Source organism: Sus scrofa, chromosome 6, assembly GCF_000003025.6.
Source record: "Sus scrofa isolate TJ Tabasco breed Duroc chromosome 6, Sscrofa11.1, whole genome shotgun sequence".
NCBI classification, from domain to species: Eukaryota; Metazoa; Chordata; class Mammalia; order Artiodactyla; family Suidae; genus Sus; species Sus scrofa.
In genome coordinates, this window is record NC_010448.4 from 54210674 (window position 1) to 54234599 (window position 23926).

Sequence of the window (23926 nt, forward strand, 5' to 3'; positions counted from 1 at the left end):
GAGACTCGGGGTTGGGGCGATGGCGCTTCGCTGGGGCATCGTGTCAGCCGGCCTTATCTCCAGCGACTTCACGACGGTGCTGCGGCTGCTGCCTCGCTCTGAGCACCAGGTCCGCCCTCCCTCCGGAGGCCCGTAGAAGAGCAGGGGAGGGGTGGGCGCAGAGGGGGACTCCCGGGTCTGAGGGAGGAGGGAGCTGGGGTTCTGTACTTCTGAATCTCCAAGGCGGTGAAACAACCTAAAATTCCCTGGGAGTTCCCGTCGTGGCGCAGTGGTTAATGAATCCGACAAGGAACCATGAGGTTGAGGGTTCGGTCCCTGCCCTTGCTCAGTGGGTTAAGGATCCGGCGTTGCCGTGAGCTGTGGTGTAGGTTGCAGACGCGGCTCGGATCCCGCGTTGCTGTGGCTCTGGCGTAGGCCAGTGGCTACAGCTCCGATTCGACCCCTAGCCTGGGAACCTCCATATGCCGCGGGAGCGGCCCAAAGAAATAACAAAAAGACCAAAAAAAAAAAAAAAATTCCTTGCACCCCCGTCTCGGAGGGCTGTAATTTCTCCCCGTATCGAGGCCGTCTCCATCACCTCTTTCCTCCCCGCCCCCATACATCTGTCTTTCACACCCATCCCAGCCCCTCAAGTCTGACCGTGGCGCCCCTCCAGGTGGTGGCGGTAGCGGCCCGGGATCTGAGCCGGGCAAAGGAGTTTGCGCGGAAACACGACATCCCCAAGGCCTATGGCTCCTATGAGGAACTGGCCAAGGACCCGAACGTGGGTAAGTTGCCAGGGCTCCCGGGCACCACTGGCACGCTGCCTCTAGGCTGCTGCGTGGGAGATGCAAAACTGGCGGGTTGAGCCCTTCTCTCAGAGATTCTGGAAGAACTTTGAACTGGGCGCCGGAGTGATAGGAATCAGTTTTGTCTGATATTAAGCGTCTAACGTGAAATTGCCGTTAGGAGGATCTACCTCCGCGGTAAAGGCAAAGCTTGAATTTCTCGGGAAGTCCTTCAGGGTTTAAATATGACCTTAGACTCTGGTTCTGCGTTATCAGAGTAGCCTGGATGGGGCGGAGCAGTCTCTAGAGTCAGGGGACTTGAGTTGGCATTTTTCTCCTCTCCTCGCTCTTCTCAATTGCCTCACTTGAAAGACGGGCAAAATAATCGTCTCTACTTCTTGGTGGTGGTGTGAGAATTAAATGATTTAATACGTTAATTCTAGAAGGCTGGAAATAATCTGAGGAAAACAGAATGACGGTAGAGGATGATTAGTTAGTTTCTACGAATTAGGGAGGCTAGTGTTTGGTCACCGCTGTAGGACGTCCGCCAAGCTTGGAGGGAAACCGATTCCTGGGATGCTGGGGGCGGGGCTTTTAGTGGTGGGCGATCCCTGAAGGCTCGGTGGGCGGGGCTGCCGATCTCCTGACCTCTTTTCTCCCGCCCTAGAGGTGGCCTATATTGGCACCCAGCACCCCCAGCACAAGGCCACGGTGTTGCTTTGCCTGGCAGCTGGCAAGGCCGTGCTGTGCGAGAAGCCCATGGGCGTGAACGCCGCGGAAGTGCGTGAAATGGTTGCCGAGGCCCGATCCCGAGGCCTCTTCCTAATGGAGGTGAGGGTGCAGGGGCCCTTCCAACACCCATCGTGGCGCTACTTGCTATTACCCAACCTGGCTGCAGGTCACTGGTGGTCATTTGCGGGGGAGCACAAGCATGGGTTTGCCAAGAGTTAAGATGGCTACAAATTGAACCAAGGTCCTTGGGTTTGTCAGGATGTAGTTGGGCTACTCCTTGGAATCTGCTCGCAATATTTCCCATGGGTAGAAGCCACTGCTTTTGGCTCTTAGCAAACATGGCCGCCTGAAGGATCCTTTGTCACCCTTTCAGAAAAAGATGCCAATAGTGAAAGTGGCAAAAAATGGCGGTGAGCTTAGTTTGGATGGATTTCTAGGGATAGAGGTCAGAATCCCCTACCAATAACTCTCAATGTCAAAGTGCCCTTTTTTTTTGGCCTTTGAGACTTGTCTACTTATGGGGGCCTTTGACATCTTGCAGATTGCCAATAATTAAAATGGCCACCGGAAAAAAAGGCAGTGAGTTCCCTGGTGGCTCAGTGGGTTAAGGATCCTGCATTGTCACAACTGTGATTCTGGTCACTGCTGTGGCATGGGTTTGATCCCTGGCCCAGGGGACTTCCACAAGCCGAGGACCCTGCCCAAAAATAAAAAGGAAAAATGATAAATTAAATTAAATGGCCACCAAACAGCATTGAATAATGCCAGCAGTTAAAATGGCTACCAGATGAGCTCTGGAAGCTATTTTCTTTCTTTTCTTTATTTACTTGGGTTCTTAACCTACTGAGCCAACAGGAACTCCCTGGAAGCTATTTTTCATGTTAGAGTATATTGGTTCTAACATACTTTGCCGTAGGTTCTGCCAGTAGTCACAATAGCTGCCCCTTGGGAGTTCCCATTGTGGTGTAGTCGAAACAAACCCAATAGTATCCATGAGGATGTAGGTTCGATCCCTGGTCTCTCTAAGTGGGATAAAGATCCAGTGTTGCCGTGAGCTGTGGTGTAGGATGCAGACACAGCTCAGATCCCACATTGCTGTGGCTGTGGTGTAGGCCGGCAGCTACAGCTCCAATTCGACTCCTAGCCTAGGACCCTCCATATGCTGCAGGTGCAGCCCTAAAAAGACCAAAAAAAGCAAAAAACAAATTCATCTCCAAATACACTCACCTGGGGAGCCAGGGAGGTACTGAGGCCTGGGACCTCTGCATGAATTTTGTGGGGACACAATTCAGACCATAACATTGGACGACGAGTGCAATGGTCCAGATGGAAAAGCTTAAGACCAGAGTTGGGGTAATGACAACGAAGAGGACCACGGAGGACAGAAAGAGGGGGGCAGGACACAGCCTGCGGACTGAAAGGCTGTGGAAGAAGGAAGGAGGGGTCATGTTTGGAGTTGGGGGAGCAACACATACCTCCTCCAGACTGGGCCCTTGGGGAGTTCCTGTTGTGGCTCAGCGGGTTACAAACCCAACTAGTATCCCCGAGGACTTGGGTTCGATCCCTGTCCCCACTCAGTGGGTTAAGGATCGGTGTTGCCGTGAGCTGGTGGAGGCCGGCAGTTGCAGCTCCGATTCGACCCCTAGCCTGGGAACTTCCTCGTGCTTGGGGTGCGGCCCTAAAAAGACAAAAAAAAAAAAAAAAAAAAAAAGATTGGACCCTTGAAGGAAAAGAAGTGGTCCGTTAACTCCTGGGTCCTGATCTCTCTCCTTCCCTTTCTGCATCTTTCTCTCTTCCCTCTTTGGTCCGTAGGCCATCTGGACCCGCTTCTTTCCTGCTGTAGAGGCTCTGAGGTCTGTTCTGGCCCAGGAAACTCTGGGGGACCTACGAGTGGTTCAGGCAAATTTTGGGAAGAGTATCGCCAATGTACCCCGATCCGTAGACTGGGCCCAGGCTGGAGGTAGCTTGCTAGACCTTGGCATCTACTGCCTCCAGTTCATCTCCATGGTCTACGGTGGGCAGAAGCCAGAGAAGATCTCGGCGGTGGGAAGGCGCTATGAAACAGGTACGGTCTCTCCTGGACGATGTGGTGGTGGGAGGACTGATCCTCTCTTACTGCGAGCACTGAGCTGGGAATAAGTCTCCTCACCCATGCGAGTCAGGTTAGACAACTGGAGGAACTTCCCAGAGGAAGTCCAAGAGGATCAGAGTTGAGAGTGCGGACAGGCTCTGTGCTGGGACGTGCTGTGTGACCATGGCCAGGAGACACAACATCTCTGAGTCTCAGTTCCTGGTGAAATGTCAATAATAGGGTTGCTGCAAGGAGTGAGGGGAGGAACTATTGAGGCAAACGGTAGGCAGGCCGTCCCTAAATAGAAAAATGCCATGACGGGAACTCCCATTTTATATCATTTAATGTAATCCTTGTACTGGCCCCATGAGACAGATTCTCTTATTATCCCCATTTTTTGACCCCCTGTAGCCACATCTGTGACATATGGAAGCTCCTAGGCCAGGGACTGAATCCGAGCTGCAGCTGTGACCAGCAACGGGCAGGTGTAGATCGCAGACACAGCTCAGATCCCGTGTAGCTGTGGCTGGGGTGTAGGCTGGCAGCTGTAGCTCTGATTCAGCTCCTAGCCTGGGAACCTCTAGATGCTACAAATACAGCCCTAAAAAGCGCACGCACACACACACACACTCATACACACACACACACACACACACACACAACAAATATACAATTCTGTGGCTATGGTAGAGTCACAGAGTAGGGAACATATAGCACCATAATCAATTTCAGAAAATCTTGGAGTTCCCATCATGGTGCAGCGGAAACAAATCTGACTGGGAACCATGAGGTTGCAGGTTCAATCCCTGGCCTTGATGCGTGGGTTAAGGATCCAGCATTGCCATGCGCTGTGGTGTAGGTCGCAGACGTGGCTTGGATCCCACATTGCTGTGGCTGTGGTGTAGGCTGGTGGCTGCAGCTCCGATTGGACCCCTAGCCTGGGAACCTCCATATACCGCAGGTGAACCCCCCGCCCAAAAAAAAAGAAAAGAAAAATCTTCATGACTCCAAAAAACCTCACACCTAATTCTCCCATCCTCCTGGGCCCTAAGCAACCACAGATCTCCTCTCTGGCTCTGTGGATTTGCCAAATATTGGCCACTGCACAGGGATGACATCCTGTGCCATGTGACCTTTGACGTCTGTCTGCTTTCATTTGACGAAGAGTGGAAAGGGGTCGTGTCCCTCCCCGTGGTAGCACTCATCACCATGTCAGTCTCCTTCCTGGCCATGCTAGAGATGAGATCTCCTGCCAAGGTTCCGCAGGCAGGATGTGAGGCCAGGCTTGCCCTGTCCTGTGCCTTTCCCCAGGTGTGGACGACACGGTCAGCGTGCTACTCCAGTACCCAGGAGGGGTCCAGGGCAGCTTCACCTGCAGCATCACTTCCCAGCTCTCCAATACAGTCTCTGTGAGCGGTACCAAGGGCATGGCCCAGGTGAGGTTCGATTGGTCAAGCCAGGAGGGGTGCCATGGCTCTCAGCCCGAGGAAGGGCCCAGCTGTGGCTGCTGCAGCTGGATGTGGACTGAACTAACCTCTCCCCGCCCTGTTGCTAAGGAACCCATCCTCAACCACCAGGCCGTGGGATGGGGTCTGGACTTCTAGGTTCCTTCCCGAGGGCGAACCATTGGTCTGTCAAAAACCCTTAGTCCTTTTAACCATCGTGGCTCAGCAGTTAACAAACCCGACTAGCATCCATGAGGACGCAGGTTCGATCCCTGGCCTCATTCAGTGGGCTAAGGATTCGGCTTTGCTGAGAACTGTGGCATAGGTCACAGACACGGCTCGGATCCTGTGTTGCTGTGGCTGTGGTGTAGTCTGGTGGCTACGGCTCTGATTCGACCCTAACCTAGGAACCTCCACATGCCGTGGGTGCGGCCCCAAAAAGACAAAAAGGCAAAAAAAAAAAAGAAAGAAAGAAAGCCTTTATTCCTTTCTTCGAAGAAACCAGTTTTTATCAACCATCCTCGGAAAGCAGCTGTAACCTTTGGGATTGCTTTCACCATGGAGTATGGCCAGGACCAAAGAGCAGTTTCACTGATCTTCCTAGAGCCCTGTTGCTGGCAGAAATTCTATTCTCAACAGAATTTGGACCTTGCCCTGGGTATATTTCCATTTTGACCTACATGACTTGGGTACGGAATAATTTAGGTTTCCGAGAGCCCTGGGGGCCCCCCCAAAAAAGTCTCCTAGTAGATAGGAAGGTGCTGGATTATCTAAGCCTCCTCCTTGCAAAGGGGATTCACACAGATGTGAAGAGAAGCCGTCTTCATGAGACCCGAGCAAGGTGTTAGAGAGGGATTTGCTCCTGGGAAACAAACAGGACAGGTTTCTAGTGCGGCAACTGTTGCTAGGGAGCAACCCCCCAGCAACCAGGGGTGGGGTGGGGACCCAAACCTTGAGGATGGAGGGCAATCCGTCCTTGGCCACCAGGTGGCAGGGGGAGGCTCCCGAGCATCCCCAAGCAGGAGCCCCCTGTTGGTGAGAGCAGTAGGGCCACCTCTTATCTCCCCTCAGATCCTCGACCCCTGCTGGTGCCCAACAGAGCTGGTGGTGAAGGGGGAGCATAAGGAGTTCCCACTGCCCTCAGCCCCAGGCGAGGAGTTCAATTATACAAATGGAATGGGCATGTGTTACGAGGCCAAGCACGTCCGGGAATGCTTGAAGAAGGGTAAGAATGTGGAGGACGGGGTGGCAGGTGGCAGGGTGGCAGAGCAAGCCTGATAGGGAGGTGGGTATCTTCCCCACCCCTTAGCCACTCAAGAAGCTATGTAGAACTACATCTCCCAGGAGCCCTTGGGGGCATCCATCTGCCCAAATCATACCTCATGGGATTCTGGGAATTGTAGTTCTTTGGGGACATGAGTAGGAGAAGTTCTTAATTGCACTCTCCCCCAGGCCTGAAGGAAAGCCCTATGATTACTCTGGCTGAAAGTGAGCTCCTGGCTGACATCCTTGAGGAGGTGAGGAAGGCTATTGGAGTCACCTTCCCCCAGGATAAATGCTGATATATACCCTGAATAAATAAAGATGTGCTTTCCACAGAGATTATGATGGTTTGCTGGGAGCTGGAGAAAGCCCACCACTAAAGGGATCACTAGAGAATAACTGGGTGGAAGGATGGGGGGGCGGGGGGTGGGGAGGTGCGGTCAGGACTGCATTTCCCACAAGCTCCCAGAGCAGACATCTGTGGGCAGAGCCACAGTTTGCTTGCCTCAGCCTCTGTGACCTGGAACAGGAAATAGGCTATGGATAGGAAGTGTCCCTAACTGCACTCGCCCCCAGCCTCCCTCTGCCTTTGTCTCTTCATCAGTAGAGGGGAGATACTGTACTGACATGCGGATGAAATGGGATGGTATATGAACAAGCCTAAGCACACAGTAGGGTCTCAATAGATGTTAGCTGCTTGCCCTTCACTTTGTGTGTGTGTGTGTGTGTGTGTGTTTAGGACCGCACCTGCAATATATGGAGGTTCCAAGGCTAGGGGTTGAATCAGAGCTGTAGCTGTTGGCCTACCCAACAGCCACAGCAATGCCAGATCTAAGCCACATCTGTGACCTATACCGCGCTCATGGCAATGCCAGATCCTTAACCCACTGCAGGAGGCCAGGGATCAAACCTGCGTCCTGAATACTAGACAGATTCATTTCCACTGAGTCGTGCCAGGAACTCCTGCCATTCACTTTGAGGTCAGGCCTCCATTAAGGTACAGAGAGGCATTTCAGTGGAAGTGTTCTGGAGCGTTCCCATGGCCTGACTGGCAAAGCCTGGGTCCCTGGCAAAGCCTATTTGTGTGGCAGGGGTAGGAGGTAATTCCCACCCAAATGACAAGCACTTGGAAGGGGGCTATATGTGGGGGCTTAGTCAACAAATTAGGGTTAACTCTATGCTCTAGGAAAGATCTAACTTTTGTATTTTGCTACAGTAGTGAGTAGAGGTTCGGTTATGCTGTCATAACAACCCTCAAAGAGTTCCCTTGTGGTGCAGCAGGTTAAGGATCCAGTGTTGTCCCTGCAGCAGCCCCAGATCGCTGCTGTGGCCAAGGTTCAAGCCCTGGCCTGGGAACTTCCACCTGCTATGGCTGCAGCCAAAAACACAACAAAACAAAACAACAAAAAAAAAAACCCAGATCTCAGCTTCATACACGTTTTTTTCCTCACTTGTGTTATATGTTGGCTGAGGGTTCTGGACTGTGTCTGTCTGGGACCCACACTGACAGAGCCTGCACCATACAGAGCCGGCCGGTCAAGGTCACCCGGGAAAGAACCCCCCAGAAGCTCTTGTAACAACACTTTAAGCGCTCTGACGTAAAAATGATATACATAGGAGTTCCCTGACAGTTAAAGAATCTGGTGTCACTGCTGTGGCTTGAGTCATTGCTAGGGTGTAGGGTTCGATCCCTGGTCCCAGAACTTCTGAACGCTGCAGGTGTGGGGAAAAAAAAAATACATAAGCTCTTAGAATTTATTGGCCAAAACTAGTCATGTGACCGTGACAAACCACAAAGAGTCTGCGAAATTCAATTCTACCCATTCCAGAAGATAGAGATGGATATATTGGGCTTATGATGCTCATAACTCTCGCTCTGAGCAAATAAACAATTTGGTAGGAATTTCAGAACATTCAGAGATTAGCCATCAAATGAGTCTTCGGTTGCTTGCTTATTCCAAGTCCCATTACACATCATTCAGCTATCACCGCATTGGTTTCAGTCCTCTGCTTGCTTGGTTTCAATCATTTAATTGTGTGGCAAGGAGGGCTAGAGGTCCCCTTAATAATTATTCACCTATGGAGCTCCCTTGCGGCTCAGTGGGTTAAGGATTTGGCATTGTCACTTCTGTGGTGCAGGTTTAGTCCCTGGCCCAGGAACTTTCACAAGCTGTGGCCCAAAGAAAAAAGGTGGTATTATTATTATTATTCACCTCTGATAGGGAAGTTTCACCAGACACATGGCTGCACAGATGAAGACTACATTTCCTAGGCTCCCTTGCAATCGTTTCTTGCCATGTGAATGGCTTCTGGCCAGTGAGATGTCTGCAGTGTCTGAATCATGGCCTTTTAAGGCAAGGAGGATGACGTCCATTTTCAATCTCTCCCTTCCTCCTACTGCAGTGGGGATGAGTTGGACATTGGTGTGTCCATCTTGAGCGATGAGGTGGAAGCCCTGTGTTATGAACGGTCAGGCAACAAGCTAGAAGGCTAGGAGTTCCCCGTCATGGCTCAGCAGCTAAGAATCCTTGAAGACACAGGTTCAATTCCTGGCCTTACTCAGTGGGTTAAGGCCGTTGCCATGAGCTGTGGTGTAGGTCGCAGATGTGGCTCGGATCCCGCGTTGCTGTGGCTGTGGTGTAGACCGGCAGCTGCAGCTCCGCTTGGACCGCTAGCCTGGGAACCTCCCTATGCCGCAGGTGTGGCTCTAAAAACAAAAAGAAGAAACACATGATTATGGAGGTAGGCACACCCCAAGATCTTCTGGATGAGTTGGCCACCTGGAGACCCAGGAGAGCTGTTGTTTAATTTCAGTTCAAGACTGAAGCCCTGAGGACTAGGACAGTTGGTGGTACCATAGTTTTCTGAAGGCTGGTAGCTCCAGACCCAAGAAAAGCCAGGGTTTCCGTTTGAGTCCAAGGGCAGGAAGGAAGCTGATGTTCTTTGTTCTCAGGTTGTCAGGCAGAAAGCATTCTTTCTTCGAGTTCCCTTGTGCTGCAGAGGGTTAAGGATCTGGTATCGTCACTGCTGTGGCTCTCGTAACTGCTGTGGCACAGGTTCAGTCCCTGGCCTGGGAACCTGGCATTGCTGTGGGCATGGCCACAGACGAGTAGAGTCTGGTTCCCCTTCCCCTGAAGCAGAATGTGCTCGTGACTCAGATGTAGCTGTTGCAACATGGCTGAAGTGATGCTGCGTGATTCGAGGTCAGATCAAGATAGGCAATGCAATTGCTTCTTTGTTGGCCAAAATACTCTTGAAACAGTTGTCCTGAAGCTTCCAAGCTGTAAGGACGCCCAAACCATCCCACGCAAGGAAACCACAAGCAATGGTGGAGGCTCCGTGAAAACAGAGAGGTGTTGTATCAGGTCCCTCTTGGCTCTTCCAGCTCTAGCCATTGTCTGACTGCAGACAATGACACTGAGAACTGCCCAGAGAGCTTTTCCCAATCCCATTACCCACAGGCCTATCAAAGATAATAAAATAATTGTTGGCGTTCCAGTCATGGCTCAGCAGTGATGAACCCAACTAGTAACCTTGAGGTTGCGGGGTCAATCCCTGCCTTGTTCCGTGGGTTAAAGAACCGGCATTGCTGTGAGCTGTGGTGTAGGTCGCAGATGCAGCTTGGATCTGGCATTGCTGTGGCTGTGGTGTAGGCTGGCAGCTGTAGCTCCAATTTGACCCCTAGCCTGGGAACTTCCATATGTCAGGGGTCGAATCAGAGCTACAGCTGCTGGCCTATGCCACAGCCACAGCAACGCCAGATCTTAGCCACATCTGCAACCTACACCACAGCTCACAGCAGTGCCAGATCCTTCACCCACTGAGCAAGGCCAGTGATGGAACCTGCATCCTCACGGATACCAGTCGGGTTCATTATCGCTGAGCCACTACGGGAACTCCCAGCAGCTGTACTGTTTAGAGGAAAGTGGTTGCATTAAAAGCCCTTTCTTTCTTTCTTTCTTTTCTTTTTTTTTTTTTCTCTGTAACTGGGATAGAGGGAGGGCTCATTCACTGGGCTGGAATAACAGACACAAATAAAGCCAGCTTCAAAGTTAATAGGAAACACTCTTTCTCCCAAGAACATGCTTTCTTACTTACAGAGAAACTTTGTTCTCTAAAATCATCAAGTATTGGAAATTCTATCAGTAAAAATGAAACATCCTACTCTTGCCTGTGGGAGCTAAGTCATTTGATACAGCGTAGCAGCCTGGATTTCCAACCCAGGTGCAGAGCAGAATTTCTGGACCAACATTCCACATCTACAGTCTCATAGTTTTCCAGGATACAGGACCCTGGTTCCTCTTTACACACTGCTTTGCTTTCAGCTTATCATTTAGTTGTCCCCTAGACCCCACTCTTCCTTCAAATCCTATAATAACTCTGTCTTTTCTTTGTCAAGAGGCTCCATCATTTCTCTCTTATATGGTCTCCATAGCTTAATGGGTCAATAAACTTGACGTTTTCAGACTATGTTCCTGGTGGTGCTAGGCTGACACACCTATAATTAGCAATTGCCATGGCTCCCAGCCGCCCTTGGGACATAAATTCCCTTCTCTTATATGCCCAAACCATTCATCGTCTAACCCCAGCTTATTTTTCTTTTTAATTTTATTTATTTTTAATTATAGCTGGTTTAACAGTGTTCTGTCAATTTTCTGCTGCACAGCATGGTGACCCAGTTACACATACACGTATAGAATCTATTTTCTCACACTATCCTGCTCCATCATAAGTGACTAGATATAGTTCCCCATGCTACACAGCAGGATCTCATTGCTTTTTTTTCCCCCCAGCTTATTTTTCTAATCGGACTTATTTTTTTCTTACAATTTTCTTTTTAAAAGGAGCTTTAATGCTTTCTCAAAAGTGCACATCTTAGGTGTACAGCTCAGTGAATTTTTAAATACGTGTATGTCCAAGTAATCACCGCCCAGATCAAGATATAGCACATTTCCGGCACCTCACGAGCCCTTCCCTGTCCACTCCCTGCCAACCTATCACCAGTTGATCCTTGGATTTCACACAAACACACATAAACATTCATAGACTTTAGTCATCTGGAACGGCCTGCCTCAGTGAATGCTATTTTTGGCCTCACGCTCCTCCTGCCTTGGGAAGGGCTCAAGTGCCCGCCCGAAAACTTGGGGAAATATTGCGGGAATGAATGAATGAATGAATGAATAAAAGTTACAGCTGCGACTGACTGCGTGGCGGGGGGGAAAGCCGCCCAGACCAGTTCCTGAGGTCAAGTGCTGATTGAACAGTCACGTGATGGGGCCGAGCCTTCCCGGAGCAGGTGCAGCAGGTGCGGTCCAGGGTTGGGGCCGCTCTGCGGGGCAGCCGCCGGCGGCGGCCATTTTGCGGGGCGATCACGTGACAGGACGCGCGCCTAGCGGGGCGCTCACGTGACCGGGGGCGTGCTGCGGCCGCCCGGGCGGACCCGGCGAGAGGCGGCGGCGGGAGCGGCGGTGATGGACGGGTCCGGGGAGCAACCCAGAGGCGGGGGTGAGGCGGGAGGTGGACGGGCGGGAGGAGGGGGAGCCCCTCGCCGGCTGACCCCGCGATTCCCTCCTGCCGGTCTGGGGCCGTGCGATCTCCAGGCACTGGGGGCAGAAACTCCTGGATCCGACGCTGCCAGCTCCACCCCCCTCCCTCCCCGGGGTCTCCGGTTCTCTGGCCTCCGCGTCCGGATCCCTTCCTGTCTGGCGCTCTCGGAACCCCGAGAAGCTGGAGAACCCCAGAATCCAAGCCCCGGGGCAGGCCCGGGCTTGTCGCCGGCACCACTTCCTGGTGGGAGGGGCGGGTCTCCCCTCAGGCCTGGGGTTTGGATGCTTTCAGTCTTTCCTCAGCCTCCTCTCCCCGGAAGAATGAAGGATACAGGCCCAGGAGCCCTGCCTCTTTCTTCATCAGAGACTCGGATGCCTGGGACCCCACTCAGTTCATCTAGCAGGGACCCAGAAATGCAGGGCCCCTTAGTGTTGTCCTCCCTCAGTTATCATGAGCCACTCTAGTTCCCTGGATCCCCTAGGACCCAAGAGTCCAGGCACCTCTTCCTCCTTTCTCCTCTAGGGCCCACCAGCTCTGAGCAGATCATGAAGACAGGGGCCCTTTTGCTTCAGGGGTGAGTGTGAGGTCTGATTATTGCGGAGCGGATTTGAGGCGTAATGCCCCATTCTGATTCTGCGCCCCCCGCAACTCCATCCCCACTCTAGTTTCATCCAGGATCGAGCAGGGCGAATGGGGGGAGAGACACCTGAGCTGGGCCTGGAGCAGGTGCCTCAGGATGCATCTACCAAGAAGTTGAGCGAGTGTCTCAAGCGCATTGGAGATGAACTGGACAGTAACATGGAGCTGCAGAGGTGTGGCCCCTGGGACCCAGGAGTGGTCTCTTCTCCCTCAGAACCCAATCGCCACTTCCCCTGGGAGCCTGGAGTCCGGGCCCACAGCCCCTTTTCCCTCAGACCCAAGGGGTCCAGGTCGCTACTCCTCAGCTCAGTGCTTTGAACTCCCAGGCCTCCCCTCCCCTAAGATATGGAAACCCTCCTCCAGGGAGTCAGTTTCCTAAAGGTCCATCTTGTCCCTTTCCTGCATGGTGCCCTCTTGATTTCAGCCTGGCTCAGGCCTCAGTGTTCTTGTCTTTGGTATGAGCTGAACGCCAGAGCTTCCACACGTTGCCCGATCCTCCTTCCCAGCACGACTCTCTCCCCTGCAGGATGATCGCAGCCGTGGACACGGACTCCCCCCGAGAAGTCTTTTTCCGAGTGGCGGCCGAAATGTTTGCTGACGGCAACTTCAACTGGGGCCGGGTGGTCGCGCTTTTCTACTTTGCCAGTAAACTGGTGCTCAAGGTGGGCGATTGCAAGGCCGTGAGCCCAGCGAGGCTCCCCTCAGACCTGTGAGGACCTGGGAGTTGTGAGGCCAAGCCCTGTGGCAGCCTAGGAACCACAGAGGGGAACGGAGAGAGTCCGCTGTGGGCCAGTTATCTGTGTTTTCATTCATTTATTCATGCAACAGACATTCATTGGGCCTATGGTGTGTGCAGCCTAGACCCGGCACCCAGAACACAGCATGGAACAGAACAGGCTGGGCCCCTGCTCTCACGGAGCCCAGGTTGTAGGATGAGTGGCGAGCAGAGTAACTAGGGTGATGGGATATGAAAGCGGTCAGGAAAGTCTGCTAAGAGAAGGTGACATCAAGGCCAGAGTTGGGGAGTTCTTGTCATGACTCAGTGCTTAATGGACCTGACTAGGATCCATGAGGATGCAGGTTTGATCCCTGGGCTCACTCAGTGGGTTAAGGATCCGGCATTGCCATGAGCTATGGTGTAGGTCACAGACGCGGCTTGGATCTCGTGTGGCTGAGGCTGTGGCGTAAGCCGGCAGCTATAGCTCCCACTCAACCCCTAGCCTGGGAGCCTTTAGGTGCCATCCTAAAAAGACAAAAAAAAGCCAAAGTTGGAATGCCAAGAAATGTAAGGATGGGGGAAAGGCATCTGGTAGAGGCCACAGCAAATGCAAAGGCCTGAGGTAGGACCAAGCCCAGTATGTTGAGGGCCATGATGGGCCACTGTGGTTAGAACAGGGGGAGAAGGTGAGAGGTCAGGGACAGTGCGAGGCATCCTACGGGTCATTGTAAAGACTAGCTTTACTCTGAGTGAGAGATAAGAGTGATTGGCTGGGGCTTGTTTGCTTGTTTTGGCTGCACCCTCGCACCCTCGGCATGTGGAAGTTCCCGAGCCAGGGATCAACCTATGTGCAGCAGTGACAACACTGGATCCTTAACCCAGTAGGCAGCCAGGGAACTCCCAGCTATTTTGGGGGATTTGTTTGTTTGTTTGTTTGTTGCTTTTTAGGGCCACATATGGAAGTTCTCAGGCCAGGGGTTGAATCAGAGCTATAGTGGCCGGCCTACACCACAGTCACACAACAAGCAGATCCAAGCTGCATCTGTGACCTACACCACAGCTGATGACCATGCTGGATCCTTAACCCACTGAGCAAGGCCAGGGATCGAACCCATATCCTCGTGGATACTAGTTGGGCTCATTACTGCTGAGCCAATATATGAACTCCTCCCAGCTAGTTTTAAACGTTCATTGGGCATGGAACCGAACAGGCTGGGCCCCTGCTTTCATGGAGCCCAGGTTGTGGGATGAATGCTGAGAGTGATAAGACCTGATTTATAAATAGAAAAGATTATTTTGTGGTTTTTTTTTTTTGGTCTTTTTGCCTTTTCTAGGGCCACACCTGTGGCATATGGAGGTTCCCAGGTTAGGGGTGGAATCAGAGCTGTAGCTGCCGGCCTATGCCAGAGCAACACAGGATCCATAACCCACTAAGCAAGGCCAGGGATCGAAGCCACAACCTCATGGTTCCTAGTCAGATTCGTTAACCACTGAGTCACAACAGGAACTCCTAAATAGAAAAGATTTTTTCTAGCAAGTATATCAACATGTTAATTGTAGAATCTAGGTTGTATATATATGCCTGTTCACTGTGAAATTTTTTTAACTTTTCTATAAAGATTCTCATGCTAAAATATTGTGGGAGGGGAAGCCCAACAAATTGTTTAGGCCACTGTGGGTAGAAAAAGGGATTATGGGAATTCCTGCTGTGCTGCAGTAGGTTAAGGATCCTGCGTTGCTGCAGCTGGGGCATAGATCACAGCTGCAGCTCGGATTCAGTCCCTGGTCTGGAAACATTCATGTGCCACAGGTGGGAATAACAAAAAGGTCAAAAAGAAAGAAAGAAAAAGGGATTATGGGGGCGTTCCCTAGTGTCCTAGAGGTTAAGGATCCAGCATTGTCACTGCTGTGGCTCAGGTTTGATCCCTGGCCCAGGAGCTTCTGCATGCCTCAGGCATGGGCAAAAAAAAAGGATTATAGGACACAAGGGCAAAAACTGGGAAGCGGGGCACTTATAATAGTCTTGGTGGGAGTCCCCATCATGGCTCAGCAGGTTAAGAACCCATCTAGTATCCATGAGGATGTGGGTTCCATCCCTGGCCTTACTCAGTGGGTTAAGGATCTGGTGTTGCTGTGAGCTGTGGGGTAGGTCGCAGACTCGGCTCCGATCTGGCGTTGCTGTGACTATGGTGTAGGCCGGCAGCAGCAGTTGCTGTTTAAACCCTAGCCTGGGAACCTCCATATGGCCTGGATGCAGCCCTTTTTAAAAAGGAATAAGTATATAGATAAAGATATAGATCTATAATATATGTAAATATATAATAGCCCTGGTAAGGATGCCTAATCTGGACTCTGGTGGCTGCAGTGGAGGTGGGACACAGATTTCTTGATGTCTTTGCAAAATTGAACTGCTGGGGCTGGAGACAGCAGTCCGGATGATGGCAGGGCTGCATATGGAGCTGGGGACCTCAGGTGAGAAGTGGTCAGATAACCGGCGGGAAGGGAAGCTTAAGGCGGTGATGAGAGTAGGTCAAGGATATGGGGAGTGTCAGCTCTTACCTGATCTGAAAGTCAGAAAGCCCTCTCTTGGGGAGTTCCCGCTGTGGCACGGTAGGTTAATGATCCGGCCTGGCTCCGTGACATTGCCAGTTCAGTGCCTGGGCCGGTGCATAGGCTGGATGTGATCTCTGGCTGAGGAACTTTCCTGTGCTGTGGGTGGGGCCAAAAAGCAGCAAAAAAACTAAAAGAAAGCCCTCTCTTGGGAAGTGATGTTAGGCCTGAGATGACTGAAAATTCCCACATTTGAGGCCTGCTGAGGTAGGAGAATCAGCCTGTGCAAAGGTCCTGAGGCAGGGGAAGAATTTGGTGGGAGGGAGGATCTGGCAGAAGGGCAGCGAGGCACAGCAAAAGCATCAGAAAGTGGAATGCGATCAGGTCAGAGCCTTCACACAGGGCCTGGTAGGCCAAGCTGTGTTTTTTTTTTTTTTTTTTGTCTTTTGTTTTGAGAGCTGCACCCACGGCATATGGAGGTTCCCAGGCTAGGGGTCCAATCGGAGCTACAGCTGCTGGCCACAGCCACAGCCATGCCAGAGCCGAGCTGTATCTTCGACCTACACCACAGTTCACAGCAACACCAGATCCTCAACCCACTGAGCAAGGCCAGGGAACGAACCCACAACCTCATGGTTCTTGGATTCATTTCCACTGTGCCACAACGGGAACTCCTACCAAGCCGTGTTTTTGATGTTCATCCCAGGGGGGTACTAGGGAGCCATAGAAGATTTGTGAGCAGGGCAGTTGACAGTGATGAGATCCAGCTGACAACTTAAGAAGCTCATTCAGTCTCTTGAGTGGAAAAGAGACTGCAGAAGGGTAGGAGGGGAGGCAGAGTTGAGAAAGGAGGCTGGGGGCCACTGTCCCCAGGCAGGGGGGACAAGGCGCAGTCCCTAAGGCCCACCCCACTTCCCACAGGCCCTGTGCACCAGGGTGCCCGAACTGATCAGGACCATCATGGGCTGGACGCTGGACTTCCTTCGAGATCGGCTGCTGGGCTGGATCCAGGACCAGGGTGGTTGGGTGAGGCCCTAACCCCACCCCATCCTCCATTCCTCTGGGAGCCCTGGGCCTTCTCGAGCCCCCACATGATGGTGCCCCCCTCCTCATTTTTGGGTCACCAGATGTGCTCTATAACGTGTTTTGTCATGTGTCTGACCGTATGTGTCAGTCCCTGGTTCCTAAGGTGCGTGCTGACCCCTTTGTGACCCTGACCTCCTGGTGACCTCTGACCTCCTGGTGACCCTTGACCTGACTCATGCCCTCTACCCTCCCTGGTGCCTCCACTTCCTCTGGAAGAGCTCAGATTCTAGGATAACCCTTTGACCCCCCCCCCCAGCTCTTCAGTACCTTTACATTAACCGTGGGCCCTTGCCTCCCACTCATGCCCTCTGACCTCTCCCTGACCCCTCGTGCGCGGGCCGCGGCCACATTATTCCTGACGTGCCTGATGCCCTGTCCCCAGGACGGCCTCCTCTCCTACTTTGGGACGCCCACGTGGCAGACGGTGACCATCTTCGTGGCCGGAGTGCTCACCGCCTCGCTCACCATCTGGAAGAAGATGGGCTGAGGCCGCCAGCCGCCTTGGACTGTGTCTTTTCTGCATAAATTATGGAATTTTTCCAGCGGGGTGGGGGGGTCGGGGGCCACGGGGGCATTTTTCTTACTTTTGTAATTATTGGGCTGGAGGGCGGGCGGGTGAGGAGTGGTCTCGGAGGACAATAAACCTCTCTCGGGCCACACTCTGGCGTCTGAGTCCCTGGGCCCCCTCCCTGGCTGTCACAGGAGACTGGGCCTCACCCGCCACCGCCGCATCTTCTTCTGAGGCTTCCTGGTCCCCTCGGTGGGTAAGTGATGAGTGAGGTCCCGGCCCTGCCCTCAAGGAGCCCACAGTCCCCAGGGGAAGGGAGGCCACCTGAGACCACATGTGTCGTGTGTCACAGCCCAGGGTACCATGCTAGAGGCGACCCTGGGGCAGGCCCAAGCCTGCAGATGAGCCCGGGGCCTGGGCGGGGGCTGCGGTGTGGGAGTGAGAGAGATCAGGGTGGCCGGGTGCAGCGTAGGCCTCCTGGATCCCCGGGAACTGGGGCCTCGAAGCTTCCACATGTGGGACTGCCGGAAGTTGCACGTTTACTGAGGTGGAGAAGTGGAGACTAATAGGGCAGAGGAGTGTGGGGCAGACCTTGGGAGGACTTGGGGAGCAGGAAGAGGCCCTGAAGCCTTGGGGGGAAGCTTCTGGAGACTGGAAGAGAGGCCTGAGCTTGGGCTGTGTGGCCAGAGAGGAGGGATCCTGGCTGGAGACTAGCGGGCCTCAGAGCGTGGGGCTGGAGGAGCAGCCCTGGGGTCTGGCCCTTCAGGAGACAGCAGGTGTCAGAAAAGGGGCTTACAGAGAATGAGGCCTCTGGGAGTGTCACAGTCTGTGCTCCCTTCTCTCTGGGTCTCTGTCCCCCTCTGTTTTTGTCTCCACCTCCCTTTCTAGCTCTCTGGCTGTCTCTCTGTCTCTGTCCCCCTCTCCCTGGGTCCTTGTGTCTCCTCTGTTCCTGTCTCTCTCTGTCCCTCTCTGAGCCTCTGCCCCTCCCCCACCTCTGTCCCTGTCTCCCTGGGTCCCCAGCCCTTGTGATCTCCCCTCAACTGTCATCCTTCTCTCGGTCATCTCTGTCTCACCCCCCACCCCCGCCTATTCTGCCACACTCTCCCTATTGCCTGTCCACCAGCGGGGCCGCCCAAGGCTAAAGGTCTTTGGGCGGAGGGATGAAATTTGGTGAATGAGTAACCCAGGCCCCATTGTGACTGTGTGCCTGGGGCCACTGCCCCACCCCTAGGGCCACCCAGTCTGGGGAGAGGTGTCTGATAAGACGGCAAGGGGAGACAGAGTCATCGGCCCAGAGGGGACATTATGGCCACAGGTGGGAGCCCAGGGAGACCATCACGGGCACTAAAAAGACAGTAAGACTCGGAGACAAAAGCACAGGCCATACAGTGCCTTGGGGGAGGGGGCCAGACTTGGGGCCCAGCCAGGCCTAGCTCCCAGGGCCCTGGCCCAGGCTGCAGCCACCCCCGTGGAGATGAGGTCAGCGAGCCGGTCCCACCCCGCTCCTCTGCCGGCGCCCCTTCCTGCGCTGAGTTCAGCATGACTCAGCATGGCTGCTCTCCTGGCCACTGGCCCAGGCACCCCTGGAGGACCCCAGATACCAGCCTGGCTGGAGCCCCCTTGATCAGGGGGTGCCCTGCCTGGGCTGCTTGGAAAGGCTTCTCCGCGAGGCAGGCCCAGACCTCCCCCACCCGACGACCCCCAGCAGTTCCAGCTCCCCTGTCCCAGCCTCCAGCTGCCTGCATTAAGGGCGCCTAAATAGGGTCAAGTTCCTGTCTTTGTTTCTCCTTTCTCCCAACAACAAGGAGCTCCTTGAAGGCAAGAATCTTGGTATGAGCTGGCACTGCCACCCAGGCACCAACCTGGACCAGACACAATTTTAAAATGTCCCTTAGTTAAAGACAGACATCCCAGCCACCAGTCCTCAGCACCTGTCTCTGATCTTTTTGTTTGTTTCTTAGGGCTGGCACCTGTGGCATATGGAAGTTCCCAGGCTAGGATGTGAATCAGCTACAGCTGTGATCCGAGCTGGGTCTGCGACCTACACCACAGCTCAGGGCAACGCCAGATCCTTAACCCACTGAGCGAGACCAGGGACCGAACCTGAAACCTCATGATTCCTAGTTGGATAGTTTCTGCTGCGCCATGATGGGAACTCCCCCACCTCTGTGATCTTGAAGGAGCATGTGTCAGGCAAGACAGAGGCAGCTTCAGAGAGATTGCTTTGGAGCCAGGATATGCAACCTCAGAGAAACCTCCAAAGTTCCAATGTCCTTTCACCCCTTTCCATCTCAGCTCCCACAAAAACAGTGGGCTTTCAAAAAACCCCACAGGATTCCAAGTGGCCCAATCTTTTGAGGGCTCCCAAAGGGCTCTCCAAGAGCCCCCACCTCTTTAAGAAGATCCCACTAGGCTTCCAGAAACATCCCTCTCCCTTATTCCCAGGCTGAATCCCAGGGCTCTCCAACTGTCTCTTTTAATCTTGCAGATCACCTCAAGGGCCCAAGACTTCCCCCTGGAAGTTTCCATAAAAATAGGGACTTCCATGGTCTTCCGAATTCACTTTTGAGTGAACCCCAAGTCTCCAGGTGCCCCAGCCAACCCATTTCACAGAGAGCACCCTAAGTATCTAGAAATATCTCACAGCCTTCCAAACTTCCCAATGATCGAGGGCCCCCCCCAACCCGACCCCTTATCTCCCAGGGCAACCCCACTCCTCTGGACGTTTCTGCACCTCTGAGGAACCCCCAGGGCTCCAGAAAAGTCCTCGCTCTGACACAACCCCCGCATCCAACCTACTTTCCTGAGACATCCTCAGGAACCAAGAATCATTATTTTCCAGGGCTCCCAGTGCTCTCACTAATCTTTCACTACCAGGAAGTACCCCTAGAATTCTCTCACTTCCCAGATTTAGTCCCAGAACCCTTGCTCCCCATGAAACCCCCCATCCCGCGATTTCTCCTTTCACAACAACCTCGCGCTCAGAGCGCGTGACTTCCCTACCTCCGGGCGGGAGGCTGGGGCTCCTATCTGCTCCTGATTGGTCACGAGCGAGCTCCAAGTCCAGCCTCCCGCCCCCGCAGATTGGCTGACTCCTCTCCCCGACCGCCCCACTGCTCAGGTTCCCCGCGCGCTATAAAAGGAGCCGCCCTGGCCACAAACTCGCAGTGTGCTCGGCGGTCCCCCGGATCTGTCTCTTGCTTCAACAGTGTTTGGACGGAACAGACCCAGGGACGCCCCTTGCTCCAGCCTCCGACTACCCTCCAACCTTTTTTCCAGTCGCAACCTTCGGACTCCGCCTCTCAGCTATCTTCAGTCTCCGGGACCAGCCAACACCATTTTTTGAGCTTAGCTCCTTATTGCCGACCAGCCATGAGCTCCCAGGTTCGTCAGAATTATTCCACCGAGGTGGAGGCCTTCGTCAACCGCCTGATCAACATGCATCTGCAGGCCTCCTACACCTACCTCTCTCTGGTAAGGGTCCCCAAGATGCCCCCGGCCCAAGTTTCCCTTAGCTGCGCACCTCTGACCCTCTGCGCACGCGCTGGCCTTCTTTGTCCCACTGTGTAGTTGGAAGGCGGAGTCCGCAAGCCCGGCCTCGCCTCCGGCTAACCATTGTTCACGCCTTCTCTTCCCGCAGGGCTTCTATTTCAACCGCGACGATGTGGCTCTGGAGGGCGTGAGTCATTTTTTTCGCGAATTGGCCGAGGAGAAGCGCGAGGGTTCGGAGCGTCTCTTGAAAATGCAAAACCAGCGCGGTGGCCGCGCCCTCTTCCAGGACGTGCAGGTAAACAGTGTGAGCAGCGGACTACGATTCCCAGCGGCCCCTGCGCTTGAAGCCCTTTGACCAGGGCTGTTCAGGCACGGCGTAGGCTTCTGGGAGATGGAGTTCAGTTTTGTGTGGGTGGTTGTATTACAGCTGGAAACGGAGGCGGGTTCAGTTCCCCCACGAAGTGGCGGTCCAGACCGCAGCGTGTGGTATCCTGGAGCGTAAGGTTGTGAGACACTGAGGGTGATCGATTTAAGCTCTTAGACGTTTTTTCGGCTTAAGCCCTAACTCCCGTCACTACTGGGAAATTAGTTTTTAGTCCTTTCCAGCGTGTGCGTGGTTAGTACTGAGCGGTCTCTGCCTTCCGTATAGAAACCATCTCAAGATGAGTGGGGTAAAACCCAGGACGCTATGGAAGCCGCCCTTCACTTGGAGAAGGGACTGAACCAGGCTCTTGTGGATCTGCATGCGCTGGGTTCTGCCCGCGCAGACCCCCACGTGAGTATCTCCATTTTCTCCCTATCCATCCCAAGACCTTTCCTGGCAGGAAGCCTGCATCTTGAGTTAATAGTTAACCTTGGCCACGTTTGATTGGGCTCATTGCCTTCTGAGCCTCCCTCCCCCATCCATCACATTGTTAGATTTACAAATGGTAACATTTTCTCTTCTATCACTCAGCTCTGTGACTTCCTGGAGAACCACTTCCTGGATGAGGAGGTGAAGCTCATCAAGAAGATGGGCGACCACCTGACCAACCTGCGCAGGCTCTCTGGTCCCAGGCTGGGCTGGGCGAGTACCTCTTCGAAAGGCTCACACTCAAGCACGACTAGGAATCTCTGGAGCCCAGGGGCCTTGGAGGCGCTCCTCTGGTGCCTGGGCTTCTGCCGGAAGCCCCTTTCTGCAGCCACGAGGCACCATTCTTAACCACCCTGGAGCCCTCTCCCAAGTCTTGGACCAAATGGAAACAATAAAAGCTTTTTGCAGCAGATCGTTTTGGTTTTGTATGTGTAATGGGGGAAATAAGAGGTGGGATCTACTGTCACAAAGCTTCTGGCCCGAGAGAGAAGGTGCTGTGTCTTTTAAGGCAAGATGGCAGTAGCAGATTCTCGCTTTGGGGGGCTGTCATCTTACTCCAACTAGATAGTAGAGCCCAGATTCCAGGGAGGGTCTACTTAGACCTGGGCTTGGTAGATAACAGTAGCTGGAAACTGGTTCAGATGAGTGATTATGTTGCCAGGCACTGCCACCCTCTGAAAGTACTGACTCAATCTTGAGAGGTTAAGGAGGACTGAGCTTCTTTATTAAATGGGTGAATTGAGACAATTAACTAAATCGGCCATGGCAACCAGGGAGCACACCCAGGTCTGGCCTAAGGCTGCTTGGAGATCCTTATTATATGGGTGAGTGGAGGCAATTGTTTTTTTTGTCTTGCCTTTTCTAGGGCCACACCCGCAGCATATGGAGGTGTCCAGGCTAGGGGTCTGATCGGAGCTGTAGCAGCCGGCCTACACCACAGCCACAGCAACTAGGGATCCAAGCCACATTTGCGACCCACACCACAGCTCATGGCAACGCTGGATCCTTAACCCACTGAGTAAGGCTGGGGATGGAACCCAGGGATCGAAGCCACAACCTCATGGTTCCTAGTCAGATTCGTTAACCACTGAGCCACGATGGGAACTCCTAGGCAATTACTCTAAATTGCCCATAGCAACCAGGGGGCACCCCCAGGTCTGACCTCTTAAGATCTGCCTCGCAGATCCAAGGCAACTCTATGTAAAACCTGACTCACTTCTGAGCAGCTGGGGGCACGTGATATGAAAGAGGAACTGAGCTAAAGCTGCTGGCTCAGCACAGAAACAGAATGTGAAATTGTCCAAATGGCAACTGGAGAGCTTAGCAGGCAACCGCTGGGTCCATCCTGTTTTTGGTAGGTGAAATGGCCACTGGATATCAGTTCTTTTGTGGGCTCAGCACCAAGCCTGGTGATTCTGGTGGGGGAGGGGACTTCTGTGTCTGGCAAAGACAGTGGCCAAGGGGAAGGATGATCACATGTCCAAATTCTAACAATCGAGCTTTTGACTCCCCTGAAAAGCAACTGGTTCAGAGGGAAGACTAGGACTGAGATTTTTTTCTCAGAAGCAAGAGTCATTCAGAGAAGAGAAGGGCCAAAGTCCAGAAGTCACAGTCCTGAACACATGCTCTAAGCTTTTGGCACTAATAGAAATGTTCTATATAGGAGTTCCCTCGTGGCATGCTGCGTGAAGGATATGGCATCTCTATGGCAGCCCCGGCAGCTGCTAAGTTGAGGAGGGTTGGATCCCTGGCCCCGGAACTTTCACATGCTATAGGCATGGCCAAAAAACAAAACAAAAAAATCAAAATCAAGAGGTGTCTTCCTTTGAAATAACACTGGAGTTCCCGGCATGGCTCAGTGGTAATGAACCTGACTGGTATCCATGAGGTTGCGGGTTCAATCCCTGGCCTTGCTCAGTGGGTTAAGGATCTGGCTTTACTGTGAGTTGTGGTATAGGTCGCAGTCATGGCTCTGATCCCTAATTGCTGTGGCTGTGGTGAAGGCCAGCAGCTGCAGCTCTGATTCACCCTCTAGCCTAGGAACCTCCATATGCTGCTCCATATGTGTGGCCCTAAAAGGACAGCAAAAGAAGCAAAGAGAAAGGAATAACACTGGAATCCAATGGCAATCCAAGACAGCAGGATGAGACAAGGGATCAGGGACCCACTTGTTAGTTGGGGTTGGAATAGGATGTTAAGAGGAGGGAGGGGCCAGGACTGAGGCCCACCAAGCCCTCCCGTCAGACTAGACCTGA

At 53.2% G+C, this 23926-nt stretch overlaps 3 protein-coding genes across 4 annotated transcripts; all 3 read left to right on the top strand.

Moving 5' to 3' along the window:
• Positions 20 to 6577, top strand: DHDH (dihydrodiol dehydrogenase). The gene is made up of 7 exons (NM_214166.1): positions 20 to 109; positions 656 to 767; positions 1435 to 1598; positions 3312 to 3564; positions 4882 to 5006; positions 6087 to 6240; positions 6468 to 6577. Exons 1-7 carry the CDS (start codon positions 20 to 22, stop codon positions 6575 to 6577), a joined length of 1008 nt encoding a protein of 335 aa, NP_999331.1.
• BAX (BCL2 associated X, apoptosis regulator) lies at positions 11668 to 17477 on the top strand. Of its 2 annotated transcripts, XM_003127290.5 has the most exons (6): positions 11668 to 11783; positions 12348 to 12399; positions 12491 to 12637; positions 12991 to 13126; positions 16654 to 16758; positions 17201 to 17477. In XM_003127290.5, the coding sequence occupies exons 1-6, from the start codon at positions 11750 to 11752 to the stop codon at positions 17303 to 17305; spliced, it is 579 nt and encodes a 192-aa protein (XP_003127338.2). In that variant the 5' UTR covers positions 11668 to 11749; the 3' UTR covers positions 17306 to 17477. The 2 variants fall into 2 exon arrangements, with proteins under 2 accessions (XP_003127338.2, XP_013854078.1); XM_013998624.2 differs by lacking the exon at positions 12348 to 12399 and having other exon boundaries at positions 11702 to 11783.
• FTL (ferritin light chain) lies at positions 20448 to 22083 on the top strand. The gene is given in 5 exon segments (NM_001244131.1): positions 20448 to 20800; positions 20967 to 21113; positions 21468 to 21593; positions 21774 to 21870; positions 21873 to 22083. Coding segments are annotated over 5 exon segments (525 nt in total). The 5' UTR covers positions 20448 to 20698; the 3' UTR covers positions 21926 to 22083.

Excerpts from the sequence above, each read along its gene's own strand:
- DHDH (NM_214166.1), top strand. The coding sequence starts at position 20 with ATGGCGCTTCGCTGGGGCATCGTGTCAGCCGGCCTTATCTCCAGCGAC. Across the intron at positions 3,565-4,881 it reads GGGAAGGCGCTATGAAACAG|GTGTGGACGACACGGTCAGC; the intron begins GTACGGTCTCTC and ends GCCTTTCCCCAG. Across the intron at positions 6,241-6,467 it reads CCGGGAATGCTTGAAGAAGG|GCCTGAAGGAAAGCCCTATG; the intron begins GTAAGAATGTGG and ends ACTCTCCCCCAG.
- BAX (XM_003127290.5), top strand. The coding sequence starts at position 11,750 with ATGGACGGGTCCGGGGAGCAACCCAGAGGCGGGG. Across the intron at positions 12,400-12,490 it reads GGGGCCCTTTTGCTTCAGGG|TTTCATCCAGGATCGAGCAG; the intron begins GTGAGTGTGAGG and ends TCCCCACTCTAG. Across the intron at positions 16,759-17,200 it reads TCCAGGACCAGGGTGGTTGG|GACGGCCTCCTCTCCTACTT; the intron begins GTGAGGCCCTAA and ends CCCTGTCCCCAG.